Source organism: Entamoeba invadens, assembly GCF_000330505.1.
Source record: "Entamoeba invadens IP1 unplaced genomic scaffold scaff_1105074726711, whole genome shotgun sequence".
In the NCBI taxonomy this organism is placed as follows: domain Eukaryota; phylum Evosea; order Mastigamoebida; family Endamoebidae; genus Entamoeba; species Entamoeba invadens.
The window spans coordinates 932,191-952,676 of NW_004443648.1; the positions used below are offsets into that span (position 1 = coordinate 932,191).

Below are 20,486 nucleotides of genomic sequence, written 5' to 3' on the forward strand. Positions count from 1 at the left end.
AAAGAACATACCAATGTGCGACGTCAAAGACACCTCACCAACGCCAGAAACCACAACCTCACTCACAGAAGAACAACTCAATAACATCCATTCGTACAAACTTGGTAACATTAAACTCCTCGACAAAATTTCTTTTGTTATTGGAGTTTGTTTATTGCTCATCGGAGAGTATATCGTGCTTGTCCGCCCAGACTTAATGCACGTGTTCTATATCTGTATGTTTGTCCCTCTCGTCACATCAAGGTATTTAGTGTATCGAATGAACAAATGGCACTACTTTTTGTTGGACTTCTGTTACTACACAAACGCGACGCTCATTATCACAGTGATTCGCGCGTTTTATTTGAAACAAGACATTTCCTGGATATTCCCGACACTCTATGTCGTGGTTGGTGGTCCTTTGTTAACTGCAATTCCAATGTGGAATAACGCACTTGTCTTCCACGACTTCACGAAACTGACGTCTATCACTATCCACTTGTTACCAGGGATGGTTGTCTATTGTATTCGATGGAAGAGCGATATTCCTATTCCTCAAGAACTCGACTTTGTGAATGGGTTTGTCTTCCCTTTAATCTTTTTCTCGATATGGCAAACACTGTACCTCGTGATAACAGAAGGGTTTAAAAGAGAAACGATCTATGAGGAGGGATACATGACAAGTGTGAGATGGTTGGTAGAGGAGAAACCCCACAAAATATTGGTGTACATGAGGAAGTTCTTCCCCGAGAAGTTCTCATATCTGTTTGTGATGACTTGTGTGCAAGTTGGAATGTATTTCATGACAACGTTACCACAATTCTATTTGTATAAACACAGATTTGCACACCAAATGTGGATCACGTTCTGTTTTGTGTTCTGTGTCTGGAACGGTGCGAACTACTATTTCGATGTCTTCGTAAATAGGTACATCGACTATCTCAGCCAATTCAAAACTACCAACGCGAACAAAAAAGAAAAAGTCGTTCAACCAGTGGGTGACACGGAAAACAAAGAAAAGAAAGATTGATTGCTTGGTCGTTGTTGTCATTGTCGATGTGTTGTTTAATCTCAATAATTTCCGAAAGATCTTGAAATGATTATTATACTATAGATATAACTATATCGAACAACTAAAACGTCAAACTATAAACTATAATTTTATAATTAATTTACTATAAATGTATGATGTTGATGTTACTAGTATTATTTGAATACCCAATTTGTTACGATTAAAAAGTCTTATTATAATCCATTTCTTTGGAAGAAAAAACAACTCTTCCACTAAAAAAAAACTTGAACTTGGAATTAACACTTAAATGAGTTCAAAAGTGGTCGAAGACTATAACCCATTTGCAGATACAGTCTCTAATCCACCACCACCAAAAACTCGGTCGCCTAACCCATTTCTTACTTCCCCACGTTCACCACCTCCTACACTCTCAAAATCAACAAACCCTTTCGAAACAACATCAGAGGTCGTAAATACGAACCCATTTGCTGATGCACCTCCTCCCGTGGCAACAACTTCAGCGAATACAAATCCATTTGCTAGCGAATCGACAACAACAACTTCAGCAACGCAATTACCTTTGCCAGCGAAACCACAAGTCCCACCGAAGTCGAAAACTCCAAAACCACAAATTGCAGTGTCGAAAAGTCCGATTATGAGAAAAGAAGACGTGCAAGCACTTGATAATATTAACCCATTTGCGGATGGAAGTGAACAACAAAACACGTCGGAAGCACGAAGTTCACAAACGACTAAAAGTGTGAAGAGCGCACAAAACATTAACCCATTCAGTGATGAGGCACCACAAGTCAATACGACATCATATAACCCGTTTGGTGAATCAACTCAACCCAAACCACCTCAAGTGTTCCAAGAAACTCAAAAATCAAAAACACCGGAAAGTATTAACCCATTTGCAGACGCTCCTCCAGCTCTTGGAGAAGGTACTACTCCATTACAAACGAATTCTACTAACCCATTTTTGGATACAACACAGGTCGAAGGTTCTAACCCATTTTCAGACTTACCACCAGCCGTCAAACAAACCTCCCCTGGATTGGGAAGAAGTATAGACATGAAAAGTCCAAGAATATTACGCGGTGAAGGGATGACAAACAAACCATTTTCGATGACACAATCGACCCCACAACCCGTCAGACCACGGTTTTCATCCCCCGTGGAAGTCAAACGCAAAACACAGAAGAATGTGATCACACAAGAAAATGAAGAGGAGTGGGAGGATAGTTGGATGGACAAATCGACCTTTGATATTTCGTCACGAGGGATTGTAGCGAAGAATATTCAAAGTTCGAATGGGAGAGTTCTTTTAATTGGAAAGGAGAAGCACTACTTCTTCATGAATTATAAACCAATACTCATTCGAAACATCCCAAATCATATCACTAAGGCCGCAATTGATAAGACGGGTACACACATGTTGCTCTCCACTTTCGACGGAAAGCTCTTTTATGTGAACAAAGACCTCATCGACGTGGTGCCGATCAAAATTCCACAACAAGCCGATTCCAATGCTAAATATGTGTTCACGGCTATCAGATTTAATGGGAATGAAAGTTCGGAAGAACGTTTGAAAGTCATGGTAGCCACCGGGAATAGAAATATATTACTCTTGTACATTGACGTCTCATCTGGATCTGGAATTAAGACGTCATGCGAGGTGATGTATGTCAACAAGAAAAAGATGAATGCGGATGTAGCTCCATTCAACGCGATTGATTGGATAGAGACGTCGACGTCGACCATCATCTTGGCGTCCTCACCGAGTTGTTTACAAAAGATAGTGGTGAACACTAAAAAGGATATCATTAAAGACGAGTCGATATTGATCATGCCGTTGAAGACAGAGCCTGAGACTGGATATTTCTCATTGGTGCGTGATATATATGAAAAGAATATTATTCGAGTGATGTGGGTGTCTGGGAAGATGAAAGGATTAAATCAAGTCAATCCAGCTGAGAGCTCTAATATCGTGACGATGATCACTTTTGAGGTCGTTGGGAACGAGTTGCAACAGAATAGTAAGAAAGATATTATAAAGGACATTGTAGCTGCGTGCCAAACACAACATTATGTGTTCTATTTGTACAATGACCATATTGAATGTCAATCGTTGTTGAATGAAAAGAAGTGCGAGGAAATACTTGAAGGAGGTGCTATATCACTGTGTGCCGATTTGGGAGGAGAAGAAGAGACCGTCTTTGTGTCGACGGGCTTCTCCCTCTACAAATTTTCAATAGCACAGAACGTCGGAAAAGACGACGAACCTTTCAATAAGAAACTTTTGCGAGACATCTCTGATAGAAACAAATTGTTTGGGACGTTACTTAACCAACTGAATGAAGAGTCGAAGAAGGAGAAACAAGAGAACACGAAAATATCGTGTGCTGTGTTATACTGTTGGTGTGTCTCTATATTACTTGAACGGCTGAATGTGAGTGAAAAAGTCCCGCACATCATGGGGCAGATGAAGTCGTTGTTTTCCAAAGACTTTGAAGGGAAGGATATCATCAATAGTAAAATAGTGCGGTACATGGTGCGCAGTTGTGGGAGTGAAGAAGTCTTTAATGTGTATTGTGAGTGTTCGAAAGATTATGAAGGGAAAGTTGGTTATTTAATGGAGCGCGGGGAATATTCCGAAGTGATGAAAGTGATTCGTGGGTTAATGAAAAGTCGAGAGGAACGGATAGTAGGGGAGAGTCTAATGAAAAAGTACTTTGGTGTTTTGTTCATGAAATTGGGTTCTGAGAACACAAACGACTTCTTAGAGATCTTGGAGAATCAAGAGAGTAAAGAATATCCAGTTCTCTACAGTTGTTTGTTGATGAACGACGACAAAGACTTTTCCATTGACTTTGCGAGACAACTTTTAGAACGAAAAGAGAAAGGGAAGAAGAGTGGGAATGACAAGACAGTGGTCAATTACATCTTTTGGAGATATGTTGATCCGTTGAGTAATGTTCGAGACGAGGACGTTAAAAGATTTTTAGAAGAGAAAGGGAGATGGGATTCAATCGAATTTGAGAGTGGGATGCGCGCGCTGAAAGACAAGCGGTTTTATAGGACTTCGTTGTTTATGAATTTACAGAAAAAGAGATATGAAAGTGCGATAGAAGATGCTATAGTGTTGATCAACCAGTATGACACTATCAACAAAGAACAGAAAGATGAGGATGTCTCGTTGTTATTAAAGCTTCCGGGGAACATTACTAATGAAGATGAAAAGCGGTATTATTATTTAAGAGCAATGAGTGGCTATTTGTCTGGCGTGAAAACGTCGGGCGACCCAGAACAACGGAAAGCTATCTATGAGACAGTTATGAAGAACAAAATCCCCGTGGAAGACTTGTTACAACTGTTGCCGTCCGATTGGAATTTGGGGGAGTTCAAAGAAATTGTTAAAAACGCGATCGAAGTGGAAGACAAGAAGAACAAAAACTTGATGAATGAAGTCGAGCGGATGTGTGGCTCGAGTGCTAAATTTGAAAGTACCACTGCGAGATATAAAAAGTGCTATAAGACTGAACTGACTGCACTCAAATGCAACTTCTGCGGAGAACATATCATACCACAGAAGAAGGGAGAGTTCAACTTGGATGGATCAAGAGGGGCTATGTTCCCCTGTTCGCATTGCTTCCACTTGCTTTGCATCAAAAACGAATTCAAACAACACCCAACCGCCTTTGCTCGATATGTCACACAACTCATCATCAATGCACAAGATGAGGAGGAACAATTCAACTGTTATGCAGCAGAGTGTCCTATTTGTGGAGAACACAGTATCGACTTGATCAAGTTCCCTTACACCTCTGCCCAGAACGATCAGTACTGGAATCTTTAATTGTGTTCTTCCTTTTTTGAGGTAGTTTATCTAGTTTATTTTATTATAAAAATACTATATGTAATACCAATTTTGTCATCACAATAGAACAGTCAATCAATTGGATTTCTTGAGAATGGGAAACCCATAACACACTATCGAAGCTCCCATAAAGTACTTACTCTTACACTTTCTTTTGGCTTTGTTGATTACATCGATCAGATACCCCTCTTGATCACTTTTAAGCCATTCTAAAATCTCTAATGTCATTGTGTCTAAATCGTTATCAGGAACACTCCACAAGTTCCCACAACACATTGGAGAGCCAGCAACTAAATAATCGATAGGAACACCACTGGGATCAAACTCACCTCTTTGCTCCATTCGAACCGATTTACACCCCATCATCATAGAGACGGAACACCGTTTCAATTTCCGAATGCGACGACCAGGAACAAACTGCTCACCACTTCCGTGACCACAGTACATGAGTATATCATTCTCCTCAAGTGCTTTCAAAAACACATCAGCGTCGGGTATACTATTGGTAATGCCTTTCCACCCCATACTATTGAGAACGGGTCCAACACGTTCGACAGTCCTTACTAGGTCTTGTGTTGGGTTGAGTACATAGAAGCCCTTCTTTTTGTCGATATAAAACATATTGTCATCACTCTTGTTAATAGTGTTGAACGGTTCAAAAGAGGGAAGTCTGGAGTACATAACATCTTGCACATCTTTCATCGCCTCCCATGGCAATCTGTGGAACTGTTTGTCTAATATCAACACAACATGCACAGGCTTGTCTTCGACTTCTTGTAACTTGATCTGACGAAGACGGTGCAAGAGAAGCTCCCCTTCAATTGGTCCAACCAACTTCCCAGTGACATCCTCAACCCCATCAAACACCTCTTCGTCCGACAAAATATCGATATGACGAATGATCGAATAGAATAAGCTCTTATTTTTGATGTCACAATTCATCGACTCGTGTATGATCGAACGGAGGAATACATCCACATCCTCAGTTTCTTTAAAATCGACGGGAAAGAGTAACACACGGAGATACCCTAATACCTCTTTACTCATCGTTTCAGTGACACTTTCGATCTCTTGGTCAATGCTATGCACTTTGTTCCAATGACTTTTCTTCTCACACTCTTTCATGTGCGCACTGACACCACCAAACGCGTCTCTGATTTCCCCTTCAATTTCGTTGATTCTTTTTGTAGTGTCATTGATAAGACCACGACTTGTCTTCTTAATGACTGTGACGCAGTAATTCAGACTCAAATGACTGATCGCAATTTCATTCTTTTCATTTTCACTGGAGATACATACAAGACACATTCTACTCGAAACACTTTTCAAAATGTCGTGTAAGTCTTGCCCCTCATTTTCCACAGGAAATCGTAATCGATACGATAACCCAATCGATTTCAAATTGGCATACCCACGAAGGGGTTCATCTTCGACACAACAAATCATGTTATGGTATATCTTGTGAAGAAGAATTGGAATACCATACTCACTCCCACTTGTGAGTGCTTCATCTAGTACTTCGATTGCAATGTCTTTCCGGTCGTTATCAATTTCTCGCCGACCAATCTCATTCAAAATGCACACACGAGTGATCCCACTGATTTCATCGGTTTCAAGTAATTTATAAAACATTTCAATCACCTTCTCCCCTCTCTCCGCTTGTTGTGTGAGCTTCAGAATTTTATAATCAATCCGCCCTTTAATGGCGTAATACACCTCTTTTGTCTTACTAGTTTTACGGTGGACTATCTCGCGCTTAATTTCCGTCTTACGTTTCACTTCACTTAATCGCTTCAACTTCTTTGGTTTATCATAAAATATCGAGCTCTCCATGTTCTCGTAATTTTTGGGCATCTTCCCATCAAGCGATTGTCTCACATTGAATTCACGATTCGTCGAGTCGCCAACTTCTATTTTGAGCGGCTCAATTTTGTCACTTTGAATGACTTCTTCAACCAATTTCTTGGACAGTTGATAATATTCAAGTGCCTTTGAAAGCTCTCCCGTCTTGTTATATAAATCGCCGAGGCGCATGAATATCATAATGAGTTGCCTTTTAACAGACACATACCTTTTGATGGAACTCGATATTTGGTCGACAAAAGTAAATGCTTCAATCGACTTCTCGTAGTTCCCACACTTCATTTCAAGCTCTCCAATTTCTCCTTGAATCTCTATTTGTCGGCCATATGAACAGAATAGCTGGCAAAGTTTAAAACAGAAGTTGTAGCATTTCAAGGAATCCAAATAATTGTTGAGAACTTCAGTAAGCCACCCAAAGTGGATATACGAGTTGATCATGTCGGTGAGGAATGTCAGAACATTGGAGGAAAACAACCGTTTCATTTTGATTGGTTCATTCTTCTCGATTTTTTCAATCAGTTTTGAACGCGTTTCTATCCCACTTTTGCGTTGGTCAAACGACAAATTGAACTCTCCAATCCGTTCGTTGTATCCCGATTGAATGTCGAGAAATCGCCCTTTCAGTAGCGTTATTTCAAACGTCGATGAACTCCGTTTTTGCGTCTCATACAAAGAAATTGCCTCCGCAATTGTGTCGATCAAACTCTCGAAGTCCGTGTCATTCCTCGAAACTGTTTTAAGTAAAAAAGACGCCTTGAATAATAAAAATTCGATTGTAGTTAACTCCTTCTCTTCTCCATTCGGAAGTGTTTGGATTTTCCTTTCAATTTCAGTGATCACTCGTTTGGTAAAATCAGTATATCCCATTTCAATATAACACCGAAGGGATTCAAACTCGCATTCAATGCACTCTTCATCACTCAGTGGAGCTTCTAAAATGAGTCTTCGTAGCATGTCCACAGACTTGATCCAACTTGTCAAGTCGCCATATAAACAAAACATCCCAACATATTTAGTCAAGACATATACAACCATATTTCCTCGTTGTTTGTATTCCTTTGTCCCTTTATACCCGTTGTCTATCACTTCTATATAACTCAACCCTTTCATTAAGTCCAATATTTGCGCCTCATTCGTTCCATCTTTCTGTGTGAAAATGATGAACCTGAAATAGAACGCAACTGCAATGAGTGTGTTGACATCAATTGGACTTGTCTTCAAAAATTCGTTACTTCTTTCTCGTGTTTTGATCTCGTCAATTAACTTTCCTATTCCATTGTAGTCTTGTGAGAGAATAGCTTTGAAGACTTGTAGTCGAATGTCTTGGAACCCTTGATTGTCCTTTTTAAAGCTTTGCTGCTCTAATTCACAGAAAGTTGTTATTCCAAGTCTTTCATTCTCTTCAATGGTAGTGATCCTGAGCTGTCCAAGTAACAAATAAATCATCATTTCGGAGATAAAGAGATGCACTCGTTTCGTTTGATTCTCTTTCAAGTCTTCCAGTGTTGAAACAATGACGTTCACCAATTCCAAAACTGTTTTACTGTTCTTCTGAGTTTTGAAAGAGTCTCTGATGCTCTCAAACACAAAGACTTTGTCTTGAAACGTCGGACTTTCAATATTGAAAAACTGTGAAATGATCATTTGTGGCGACTCACTTCCCACATTCCTTGAACTCATTAACACCATCTTTTCTGAGTCTTCAATGAGTTTATGAGTGAAAGTCGGGAAGATACTTTTCTTGACTGTAAAGAACACATTAAGTGTATTAATCGCGCCGTAGTAATTCTCGCTTCGGTATAAGGAATACGCAATTTTGTATATCACATTAATCATCTCTTCCGGTTGCACTCGAAGAACCTTTGCATTTGTTCTCAAAACTTGTGTGATCTTTGTGTGGTAGAGATTATGGAACATTAACACCGCAGAGAGTTGGACAACGGTTTTCCCTACCGACTTCACGTCGATATTTGTCTGTTCTTTAGGCCCAAACCGTGGTTTTTCGTTATTCTCTGTTCTTAGAACTTGTGGGGAGATCTGAAAGAGTGTGCTGATTGCCTCCACAAGAGCTTCAATAAAGTGAAGAATTTCCAAATAGAATTTCTCGTCGTTTAATAACGCAAGGCGCTCTTTGAAACACAGAAAACCAAAAGTAGAAAGTGACTTTTCATACCCTTCAAATTGGTAGATGTAATTGAGTGAATTGGGAGATGGAAGTTGTGCAGACGAAGATAAATTTCGCAATGACGCTACTGCTTGATGCATCTCCTCCACCACTTGTAAATTTTCGTTCTTAGAAATCGAATTAGTGACTTTCAGAAGTGTTTTGTGTGCCATAAAAATGTCGAACACTAAAGAGTGTTCAATGTCCAATTCCTTACTCTTCACATCTTGAAGTTTCCTTTCAATTTTCACCGCAAATTTGATGAACTCGTCAAACGGCATTTTGATCGTAATAAACCCGCAGTAAATGAAGTCCAGATACACTTCAAGTGGATATTTCTCTTCTAATATTTCAATTAAAAAGTTAAGAAGAGGTACCGACCTTTGGTATATCACAAACCTCGAACAATATTCCAGTGTTTGTGGGTGACTTACCATCACCAAGATTTTTGTGAGTTCCTCAAACACCTCATCTGACTTTTCATTTGCAATGTACATATGGTTGAATGTTTTAGTCACTACCATTGTGATAAGTTTCCTCTCCCTCTCCATTCCGTTTCCTTTGATTATTATTTTCAGTCCCAAGTCAGTGTTTGAGAACACAAAAAGTGAAGAAAAAAGCTGAAGAAAAAGAGAATGAAAAAGAACTCCGACTCCAAATATAGAATCGTTGGAAACTAAACACCGACGACTTATTTATTTGATACACCAAAAAGACTCGCAGACTTAAAAGTCGTCCTCGTCATCAATATACCTCTTCCCACTCGACTTCGCTTTCTTCAATTCTTCCTCATCTTCCCTTCTCCCAATACGATCACTCTCCGCTTCTTCATTCAACAACTGCGCATATCCCAAATCCTCTTCGCTTCCCCCATCGTTGGAATTATCATTATAATGATCGTCATAATTGTCATTATCAGCGTAAGTGTTCGTGTAACTAGACGCCCCTCCATAACTACTTTTAGTGTAACTCTCATACCTCTCGGGGGGTTTGCTTTGTCGAATAAGAGGCGCAGATGGTTTCTTTGTTGGTGCTGATTTGAATGAAATCTCCTCGCCGTCTGCTTGCGCTGTTTTGCGCTTCATCGTCAAACTTTTTTTAGTTGGACCTTCACGCGTTTTCGCCTCTTTCTTTTCTCTCTCCATCTTCGCTAAAGCATTTGCGATTACAAGTGGATCAGCTACCCTTTTACCACGCTTGAGCATCTGAAGCTTTTCCTCATCAGATAATTGTTTGTTTACAACTTTAGGAGAGACAACGGCTTTGACTGAAGTACGCTTCTCACCCTGGACGTGTGGGTCGGACGACCGGCGCGGCTTCGTACCTTCACTCCTTCGCGAGTGTTGCGTCGATTTTCTCTCGGCCTTCTCTTTTGCGCGAGTTTCTTCTTCAAGAAGGTGTGGCGTATACATTTGCTTGAACCGCATCGGGTCGTTCTTCTTCATGTCCAACTGCTCCAACGACAACACCATTTTCCCGTTGAACCATCTGATCCCGTCACTCATCTATATTTTTTTGTTCGCTCGATTTTGGCCGTTTCTTATTCTTTTTTTTTTGTAATGACAACTTTTCTTTATAATTTCTGTTCGAGTTTTTACTAAGAAACAACATATTTGCAACACAAACAAATTATTTGCCAAAAATCATGATTTCTTGCACCATAAAAACATTAATTTCATTTGTGTTATTTTGTATAATTCTTCTTATTATAAAGTATAATAAATGGTACTATATTTTAACTACAAAAACAATATATTAACGAACACAAAAATACAGAAGGAGTCTTGAGATGGGATACTCACTCCCATCTCAAGACAACCAACCGCGATAAGTCAAAAGTACCTTCTCCAGTGAAATAGAGGTGTTTTGTTTCTGGGACGTTTTGGTATTCCAGAACAAACTTCTTCAAAATTTCAGACCGCCCCGTTTTGTGGATCCGATAAAACCGCTTCACGGAGAACATCGTCTTCTTGTCGCCCTCGCTCCACACACAAACGGTTTTCCCGTTCTTTTTCCTCTTGAATCGTTGTGGCTCGTCGTGGTTTCTGTTGAACAACGAGAATATGAAAAAGTTCTGGTCGTTGTTCAAATACGAGTATCTCTTCTTCGGTGCTATCGGAAAAGTCATGCTGTTATACGAACCAAACACAAACCCACTTGTTGTTATAGCTATTATCATCAAATTCCCTTTCAAACAGATCGTCTCATTTATACGATTAGTTGTCAAATTTGCAAACTTCTCGTCCAATATAACGTTAAAATTTCTCTTGCCAACCCATTCACATAAGGTCTCTTTGAAATAGTCCAAAATCACATCCGAAGAACTCCGAACAATGTTCTCTCCATCCAACACAAACGGAACGTTTTTCGTTTTCTCTTGGTCTATTGTGTCGTGCTTCTTCTTTTTGGCTTGCGCCAACTTCGCAAGTCGCTCTTTCTCCATTTTCTCTCGGGCACGAATTCGCTTTTGCTCTTCCGTTTCATCGTCTTCCTTTGGTGATTCGATTTTTTCTGACAATTGAAGATTTTTGGCCGGAGTTCCAATTGTAGAAGTTGTACCCTCCTTGGGCTGGAACAAAAAGTCCTTTCCATAGCGCGGCGTGGAGATAACAGGAGACGACGACATGTCTGTCGAGATACTTTCGCTTGATAAATTCAATCGGCCGTGTTTTTCATTCGTGTCTTTTGTTGGTGCAACACTTTCTTCTTGTCTTTCGTCATTTTTGGCGACCTTCTGTAAAGGTTTTAAACCATTTGAGACTTCGAGTTCTGGCGTTTTAATTTGGTTGTCGTCTGTTTTATCTTCTTTTTCATCATGAGAACTTTGAGAGTTGGTAGATAAATCAATGCTTTGAATTTTGTTATCTTTTGACGCTTCGACCTCGACAAAATTGTTCTGGATGTTATTTTGATCTTCCACTGGTGTCTTTTCCTCTTTTTGGTTGATTACATTAGACCCTAATACACATTGAATGTTGTCCTCATCACTTTCAATTTTTGGTGTCTTGTTACTCTCGTTTTTTTCTCGTTGCTTTCTATCGTACATTTCCTTTGCTAAGCGAATTTGTATCAACTCAAGACGTTGGTTTTCTTGCTTTGAACAACTTTTTCCGACCACCAAAATTCCTCCCTCACTAATAGGTTCTGCCTTTTGTTTTGCAACCATAAACTGGTTTATTTTTTCTTGGTATTGTTTCTCAGCATCGATTTGAGTTTGGATTGGTGTGGTCTGGTTTGAATTTTCTAATGTCTTGGTGTTGTCATTTTGAGAATCCAAATCTTGTTGGTCTCCCTTCGTTTGGTTTCTGATATTTTCCTCTGTCATACGCCGCTTTTCAGTCTTCACCTTTTCTATGCCGAGACGCTCCATCTCCAATTCAACTCTGTGCTTTTTGCATTGGTCGAGTTGTTGGGCGGTTTCGATTATCAAAATACTCAATTCATTCTTTTCAAAAATCAGTTTTTCCATTTTGCTTAACTGTTCTTTAATTTTCTCAATTTGGAACTCTTCTTCACTATTGGGACTTTCTGGAGGTTTAATCTCCGGTTTGGATTGCTCCAATTCCACAACTTTAAGTTGCGGAGACACTACAGTTTCTTGAATTTTTATTTCAACCTTTTCGTTTTGGTTCAAAATGCTTTTGTTGTGATTTTTTGGCAAAAGATCGTCGACTTTATTCTCGACTTCAGTAACTTCTTCTTGTGATTTTGTTTCAACTAACTCTTCGACCTTTTGTTCCTCAAGAAGAGGCGAACCACTGGGTTTGATACATAGTGGCGGGGTTGTGTTTTCAGGTTTCTTTTCTTCGTTCTCCGTTTCTTCAGCAGCACTGTTTTGTGTTTGTTTTAAAAACAATTCTGGAGGCACACAATGGTTTACTTCATTTATCTTCTTTGAATCGACACCTTTGTTATTTTCTTCTTGAATTTCTTTTTGTGGAATTAATAAGTCGTGTTTCTCGATAGTTAATGGTTGTGGCAATTTCATTGCAACTTCATTTGTTATTTCTTGTTTATTCTCAATTTTTGGTTCTGTTTCAACTTGGTTGGTTTCCTTTTTCTGAGTAACCGGTTCTTTGTTCTTTTCTTGAACCCCGTCTTTATGTGCCTGGTAAACAGTGATTGGAAATTCATCATCATCGGAGCTCTTCTTTTCTGTCATTCTGTCTTGTTCAATCTTTTCGTTCTCAATTTTTACTTCGTCTTTTTTGATTGTTTTTTGATTAATTTCGTTTTTGTTAATATTTTTTATTTCTTCAAATCTCCTTCCATTTTTTATCGAGACTTCAATAGAAACTGTTTGAGCGTCGAAATTCAAATCAAATTCATTTTCTTCATTTTCGTTTTTAATTGTGTTTTCAATTTTTAACGTATTTTTGAGACTTTCACGTTTTTCCGAATTCAATTTTTCTTCTCTCAGTCCACTTCCTCGTTTTGATTTTCTCAATGGTGATTGGACTATACACAAGCTTTTCCGTGGTTTTCGTATTCCCAAAATCTCGTCTTTCATCAAAAGATCTCTTTCTTTGTCAAATTTCAATCTCAGTGCGTCAAAGTCAATCTGAGAAGCTTGGCGGAAAGCAGTGATCTCGTTTTTCATTTCAAACATCCTCTTTGCAAGCATCATAGTGGTCAATTCATCGACGCCGACGTTCTCGACCTTCGTGAAGACCTTCACGACGCCGATCGTTTCAAGGGTGAACAACGGATTGTTCTCTCCCGCTATCAACATCACAACCATTCCATCACTCCATTCATTCAAAAAGTTCTGGCATCGCCATCCAGTTACGCTTTCAACCCATTCGATGACGTCGCTCATCGCGTTTCTTCGCAGCCCCAAAAACTTCTGAGCGGCGGTCGTGAAAAAGGTGAGAAGGGTTTTCTCGTCCTTCTTATTAATATCTTCTGCAGAACACGTCAAAAAAAGGCCAAGCTCTTTTGAAAATTGAAGCAGAGCGTTGGACGTCTCGAGACGCTGGAAGGGCGTCCGCTGCATTTTGGGGAAAGGAACGTGACACTTTGTTGCGGAGATCTTTTCTAAAAATCGGAGTAAAAGCTCCGGGGTCAACGACGAGAAGTCCGTGAAAGTTGTTGATTGTTCGTGGTTAACCCACTGGACCATCGCGTATGTCTGGATGGCACGATAACTTTCCATGGTTGTTTTTTTGAGATGAATGGGAACAGCTCCATATCCAATGAACGTTTTGTCTTTTTGAAAATAAAAAGCGAGTAAAATCAACGAGTATTAGGGCTTCTTCTTACTGTTTTGTAGGATTAGTTATATTTATTTATAAAAGACTTTTTGATTCATTGATACGGAAATTTTATAACAAGACTGTACACGTGGATGAAGTTGTATGAAAAAGATGGTATTCAAAGAAGCTGAAGGAGAAATTGCCTTAAATCAAAAGCAAAGTAAATTTGAAATTGTTAATATAGATTCGGATTATTTCAAAGGTAGAACAGCAAAATTGGCGGGAACACAACTTGATCCCCAATACATTCTATTATTAATTATAATAGTATTTATTATTTATTATAGTATAATGTAATATTTCTTGGTTAATACAGGGTTGTCGAAAGAGTTTTAGTTGAATTTTAAACTCATAATAAAACGTCAATAATCTTTATATTGATGTTTATATAGTTGTGTTTAGCTTAAAATGCTGAAAATGTTGAAATATAATCACTATTTTAATAACTAATTACTTTCATTTATAATTAAAATATTTAATATAAATATCTATAGATATGGCTTACAGTTGGAGTAATAACCTGTCAACCGGAACTAACCTGTCAGCCATTTTTTAAATTCAATTTATGGTATTTTAACCATTAATTTGTCTTTTTTAGATTATTCAAGTTCAACAAAATCAATAACAAAAAGCAATGAACGAATGAGATGTTTTCTTCGAATTTCAAAAACGAAAAAAAAGCCGAAAAAAACTTCAAAAATTTCCAAAATTTGTCCTCATTTCACCAAAAAGAGTCATCGTTTTATAAAACATTTTCTTTTTTACTTGGTTATATTTTCTTGATTTTTTTAGAAAATGTCTTCTCGTATTGAATCAATTTCAAAGTCTTTACCAAAAAGTTAAAGTGGAAGATATTCAAATCCCCCCAAACCCCAATTTTTGCACAAAACAATCCATTATTTTCATTTAAACAATTTTCTTTTAGGTTTTAAATCGTTCATAACTTTAAACATCCTTTTCATGTTGCCAAGTTTTTCATCACTGAATCTGATGTCCTGCTTCCCTAATCCTCAAAATCGCGTTGTCGCTGATCACAACACTGAAATTCCAAAAGAGACAAAAGAAACAAAACAGTTGAAGAAACCTTCTCTTTCACAAAACAGTATGCGTCAAAATGTCCAGAAATCAAAAGAGAATGGTATCTCTCCAAAGAGACTTCTTCTTGTTGAACAGGCTCTTGAACAAGCTTGGTAGGATGAGACATTTTTGAAGGAGACTTCCATGCGTGAACAAATCCATTATTTGCATTACAAACTTCATCACTCAACAAGAACTATCCAGATGCTTTATGGTGCTTCAAAATCCACGATAGACACCCACACCAGAAAAAAAATCGGAGAATTGAAGAACGGCAAACCTCCAAAAATCTCCAAAGATGTTGATAACAAAATCGACAAGTGGCTTGTCACTTGTAAACGAAAGGGAATTGCATGTACTGTCACTGGAATTCTTCGGTACCTGAGTCAAAAAGTACCCGACATTGAAATATCGCGACGGGGTCTCATTAAACACATGAAGAAGTTGAAGATTGGTCTCAAGAAAGCAACCGCAGAAGATCTAGACAGAATCTCCATCAATCCAGAGAACATTGTTGATAACTTCAAAGAGCTCAAAAAGTTTGACAATATACCAGCAGCCCTATGTGTAAACATCGATGAAATGGGAAGCAACGATTGGGCAGACAGAAAGAATCTATACATCTTCCAGAGTAATGAGGACAAGACAACCCCAAAGCACGGTTGTAGCAGGTCAAGTAAACATTCCACGGCGATAGTTGGAATTTGTGCGGATGGAACAACGTTGCCTTTCGGCATTGTCATCAACCAAAAACAGTTCTTTTGCGAAGCCAAAGAGAAGTTCCCCGACTGTTTCGTCTATTACACAAACAACGGGTTCGTCAACAAATATATCTTCAAGCATTGGATGGCGCAGATCATCAAAGTGATCGTCAAAAAGAGAACAGAACTTGGTCTTGATGGTAGTTGGGGACTTATCACAATGGACAACTTTTCGGGACATCTTGACGAGGAGCTTCTTGGATGGCTCGAAGCAAACCAGATCAAATTGCACACATACTGCCCCCATTCAAGTCACCTCACTCAACCACTCGATCTGTGTTTTTTTGGAGCAGTCAAAAAACACTCAAACGCAGCAAAGTCACTTGTTCGAAAGAGCGCTCCCACCAAAGAAATCACCACTATGTTTTCAGAAGTTGAACAAGAAGATGAGTCCGACCAGGAAGTCAACGACGCCTTCAATGAATTCATCGAAGATCCAGAGGACGTAGAGATTATGAAGTCGTTTGCAATGGAAGATGAAGCAATCAACAAAGTCCTTAATGGAAACAAAAGATCTCCAAACGGAAGGCAAATCAGCCTCAAAATCTCCTCACTTCTCAAGACTCTGAGTGATCGCTCAACCATTGGAACAGTGGTGGTTTCATTTGAGAGAAGTGGGATTGTCGTCAGAGAGGTAGATGGTATCAAACGAATAAGAATTGACCCGAATCGAGCTGCGCGGTTTGTAAAAGAATATACTTCCATCGCGACAAGAACGGACATTCTGGAAATGTCGGAAATTCCGAATGAACCCGTTCTCATTGGGACTGTCGATGAAAAGGTTGTTGAAGTTCCCAACCTTTTGTCGACTCTGGTTGCGACGATCACAAAAGGTGTCGAAGCAATAGAGAACATTTGTTGTTCCGAAGAAATGAGACAGAGTGTAATCCTGATACAGAACGAGATCCAGAAACTGACAGAGTTTAAAGAAAGGTACAACCCAAGTGAGAAGTCTTTGGAACCAGTTAAGTTTTATCTGGATCAAGACAAAAGGAGATACTTTGTTTCCAGCAAGCATGGTGACGATATCACGTTTTCAAGGAGGTGGTTCGAAAGGATGGATGGTGTTAATGTAACAGTGGTCCAACCCGATTGCCCCATAACCCCAATTCAAAACATCCCAGGAAGTTCCCAACAAAACGAGCAAAGAGGAAGAAGAACAAGTCGTAGAGGAAGAGCTCCAAGCAATAACAGAAGAATGGACACCAACAGCATTTCCAACGCCGGTCAAGAGACTTCCATCCATAATACTCAACAAGTAGAATTGCGACCGCCCCGGTTGGATTCTTTTCAACCTGACGGTTCTGGAACCCCCAGTTTCCAACCCACCTTCGCTGTTAATTATGTGACACTCGGAACCCCATTCGAAACACTGGGGTATTCTCAAAAAAGACAAACCTTTTTTCTCCTCAATTCTTCCCACATAGTGAATTGCAACAGCGTGGCAGAATGTTGTCCCAGCATCCCACCCATCAGCTTCAGCTGAGGCTGGTCCTCGATGACCAAAGCGTTGATGAAGAACATCACAATTAAGATGTCTTTTACTCTCATCGTTTTTCTTTTTTAGTTTTACTTTTTTACAAAACCCAAAAATACCAAAAATACCAAAAAAGCTGACAGGTTTCATTTTTGAGATGAAATCTCAAAAAACAAATGCCATAAAAAACATACTAATCCGGGTTTTAGGCTTCCTAAAGGAAAATGGCTGACAGGTTAGTTCTGGTTGACAGGTTAGTACCTCACCTGTATATCCAGAGGTTTCCAAAATAATTATTGCCGAAAATGTGGTATTATAACGTACGAATTTATAAGAAAAAATGAACATTTTGGTTATGAAATGGTGAAGTGGGTAATTAGGATTGTGATTTTGGAAACCTCTGCTTATATCCATCGTTATTTTATATAATTAAATATCGATAATTATAAATACAATAATTTATGTAATATGTTATACATATTGATTTAATTATATTTTTAATTTCGTTTATTTTTTTATTTCGAAAACAATCAAAAATGTTATATAAAATGTTTTTTGTTTCTGTGTATTATTGTAACTTCTGGAAAATTGTTGTGAAAGATAATAAATAATATACAGTATAAATTCTATCGGTGTGTGGAGTCATGAAAATGGTTTTCCCAAGGTGTGTAAATTTTTTTTTCTTTTCTTTTTTAATTTCTGGCAAATAAACTAAAAATTGATGAAATTTGTAAAACTATCCACAATCAAGAAAAATGACAAAATGTATTTTTTGTTTTTTTTTGAAAAAAAAACGCGACACGTGTAAACATAAAATAATATTGTGAATTTTTTTAAATTGTTTAGAATAAGAACAACGCATTGTGTTTTTGTATAAACACGTGGACTTTTGGTGCGGATTCTTGTCAATTTACAACTCGAGTGTACCTTGATAATTGCTTCAATTGCTTCTTTGTCTTTTGTTGATAACCTTGAAAAAATTTGCTTGTTCACCGTGTTATTACACGGTAGCATAAAATGAGTGTCGATTTTTAGCCTCAAAAGTTATCATCTTGCCGTCCTCCGCCTTGAACTTCTTTGCGTCTGCAACCATCTTGTCCACTTGTGCCTTTGAGAATCTTCTTTCCTGTTGTCTCGTTTTCAGCCGACACATTTAATATCCCATTTGCATTTGTGTCAAACGTGACTTCAACTGTGAGACTCCATGTGGTGCTAATAAGATACCAAACAACCCAAACTTTCCAAGCAGGTTGCAGTGTGATGTCATAGATGCCTCACCCTCAAAGACTTGGATGAGCACGCCAGGCTTATTGTCTGCATGTGTCGAAAATATCTGTGACTTCCTTAATTAACTTATTAATTTAATATCTGAAATTAATAAGTTTTGTGGTATCAATTCTGTCATCACACCAATCACAAGCGTTCTCTTGTGATTGGTGTGTGGTAGTCGGTGCATTTTTTATTATCATTTAAAGTTTAATATTTTGAGAGGAGCATTTTCTGCTTTTCTTTTCTTATCTTTTTTGAATTGATTTTTGTTTGATAATTTTTCTCTTTTTAAGTTTTTATTACCAAGTCTTTACTCTTTTTAAATAAAAACAAATTTGCAATGGACATTATTTTTGCGGGTTTTGGTGCCAAATATGTGGGAAATCATTATATTATATCGGTGTGTAGGTCACTTTTGATTGGTCAAAACCACACCGATAGAATTTCTACTGTATGATTTTATAATAAAATAATAATTTCTTAATAAACAACGTTTGTTGAATTACTTTATGACTCTTTTAAAGAGTGTTAACGTGATAGGGCGTATCCACACAGAAATTGTGAATCTTTGTGGATTGGAATATTTTGTGTGGATAGCCTCTTATTTTTTTGTCGAAAAAACCCAAATATTCGTTTTAAACCATATGTTATGATTTTTAAAATTAATAATTGTTACTTATAATCATTTATGGGACAAAAATGATACACAAACATGAATACCCCCATAAAGAGTATTTCCAAGTTTCGCAATAATTTCATAGTAAAAAAAAACGCTATTTTCAGCCTTTTTGTGGAGTGGTAAAATAAGAATAGATCAAAATGAACAAATAAAATAATTAACAAAATTTACGTGTATTATCCCGTTTATTTGATACATGTAACACTATTTTTTTCGTTTTTTTTAATTGAAAAAACATTTCAAAAGTGATTTATGTGATTATAATTTGGGAAAATTCCCGTTTTTTGCATTATAAAATATTTAATTTTAGTATCAATTAACAATTATATTATTTTTTTTGTTTATCGTGGCTCAAAATTGCATTTATTATCACTTTTTACTAATAGTATTGTAATTTATATAAACACTCCATTAGTTTATTATTTTAATAATAATATTTGAAAATTGAAATTTGTTAAATAAAGTTCTTTTAGTTGGCGCAAATTATACGTATAAAGACGGGTATTACATCCTAAATTATATTCTGGTTTTGTTGAAAATGTTAAACATTGAGGTTTTATGTCTAAACTAAACTATTAATTAATAACAATAAATTATATTACAATAGTACATTATTTATGAACATAAAAATGACAGAATAATCACAAAACAAATTCTATTAACATAGTTAAATAAAATGTAATTTTTACTATAAAAACGTTAAAAAGTTAAATGGCAAATTACCACATTGTTACCATAAGTTATTTTTTATGTTATTAAAAAAAATCATAACAACACAAGTTAATTAGAATAGAATTATACGGCAAATACGAACAAAAACCATCAAAAAATACAAGTCATGTTACTCATTACATCTAACATGTAATAATAAAGATTGTCTATCTATATTTACTATCCACACCTTTTCAGCTTATCCACAGTAAACTATGCCATAGTATTTTATGACAAATTATTTGTTATTTTTCAAATTTTTCAATTTCAATAATTTTTTTGATTAAATATAGTTTATACAATTAATTAAATAAACTAAAGTTAATTAATAAAAAAACTTTAGTCTTAAAATTTTTACC

General features: G+C 37.4%; 5 protein-coding genes across 5 annotated transcripts; 2 read left to right on the forward strand and 3 right to left on the reverse strand.

Annotated features, from left to right (window-relative positions):
* Window positions 1-13: 13 nt before the first annotated feature.
* Window positions 14-1,009, forward strand: EIN_059310 (hypothetical protein; the record flags this gene model as incomplete). Its single annotated transcript, XM_004260169.1, has 1 exon — window positions 14-1,009. The coding sequence occupies one exon, from the start codon at window positions 14-16 to the stop codon at window positions 1,007-1,009; it is 996 nt and encodes a 331-aa protein (XP_004260217.1).
* Window positions 1,010-1,298: 289 nt separating this feature from the next.
* On the forward strand, window positions 1,299-4,850 carry EIN_059320 (hypothetical protein; the record flags this gene model as incomplete). The annotated part of the gene is made up of 1 exon (XM_004260170.1): window positions 1,299-4,850. One exon carries the CDS (start codon window positions 1,299-1,301, stop codon window positions 4,848-4,850), a length of 3,552 nt encoding a protein of 1,183 aa, XP_004260218.1.
* A 96-nt stretch (window positions 4,851-4,946) lies between these two features.
* Window positions 4,947-9,449, reverse strand: EIN_059330 (hypothetical protein; the record flags this gene model as incomplete). The annotated part of the gene is made up of 1 exon (XM_004260171.1): window positions 4,947-9,449. The coding sequence occupies one exon, from the start codon at window positions 9,447-9,449 to the stop codon at window positions 4,947-4,949; it is 4,503 nt and encodes a 1,500-aa protein (XP_004260219.1).
* Window positions 9,450-9,623: 174 nt separating this feature from the next.
* On the reverse strand, window positions 9,624-10,403 carry EIN_059340 (hypothetical protein; the record flags this gene model as incomplete). Its single annotated transcript, XM_004260172.1, has 1 exon — window positions 9,624-10,403. One exon carries the CDS (start codon window positions 10,401-10,403, stop codon window positions 9,624-9,626), a length of 780 nt encoding a protein of 259 aa, XP_004260220.1.
* A 293-nt stretch (window positions 10,404-10,696) lies between these two features.
* Window positions 10,697-14,053, reverse strand: EIN_059350 (protein NUF1, putative; the record flags this gene model as incomplete). Its single annotated transcript, XM_004260173.1, has 1 exon — window positions 10,697-14,053. One exon carries the CDS (start codon window positions 14,051-14,053, stop codon window positions 10,697-10,699), a length of 3,357 nt encoding a protein of 1,118 aa, XP_004260221.1.
* Window positions 14,054-20,486: the final 6,433 nt, after the last annotated feature.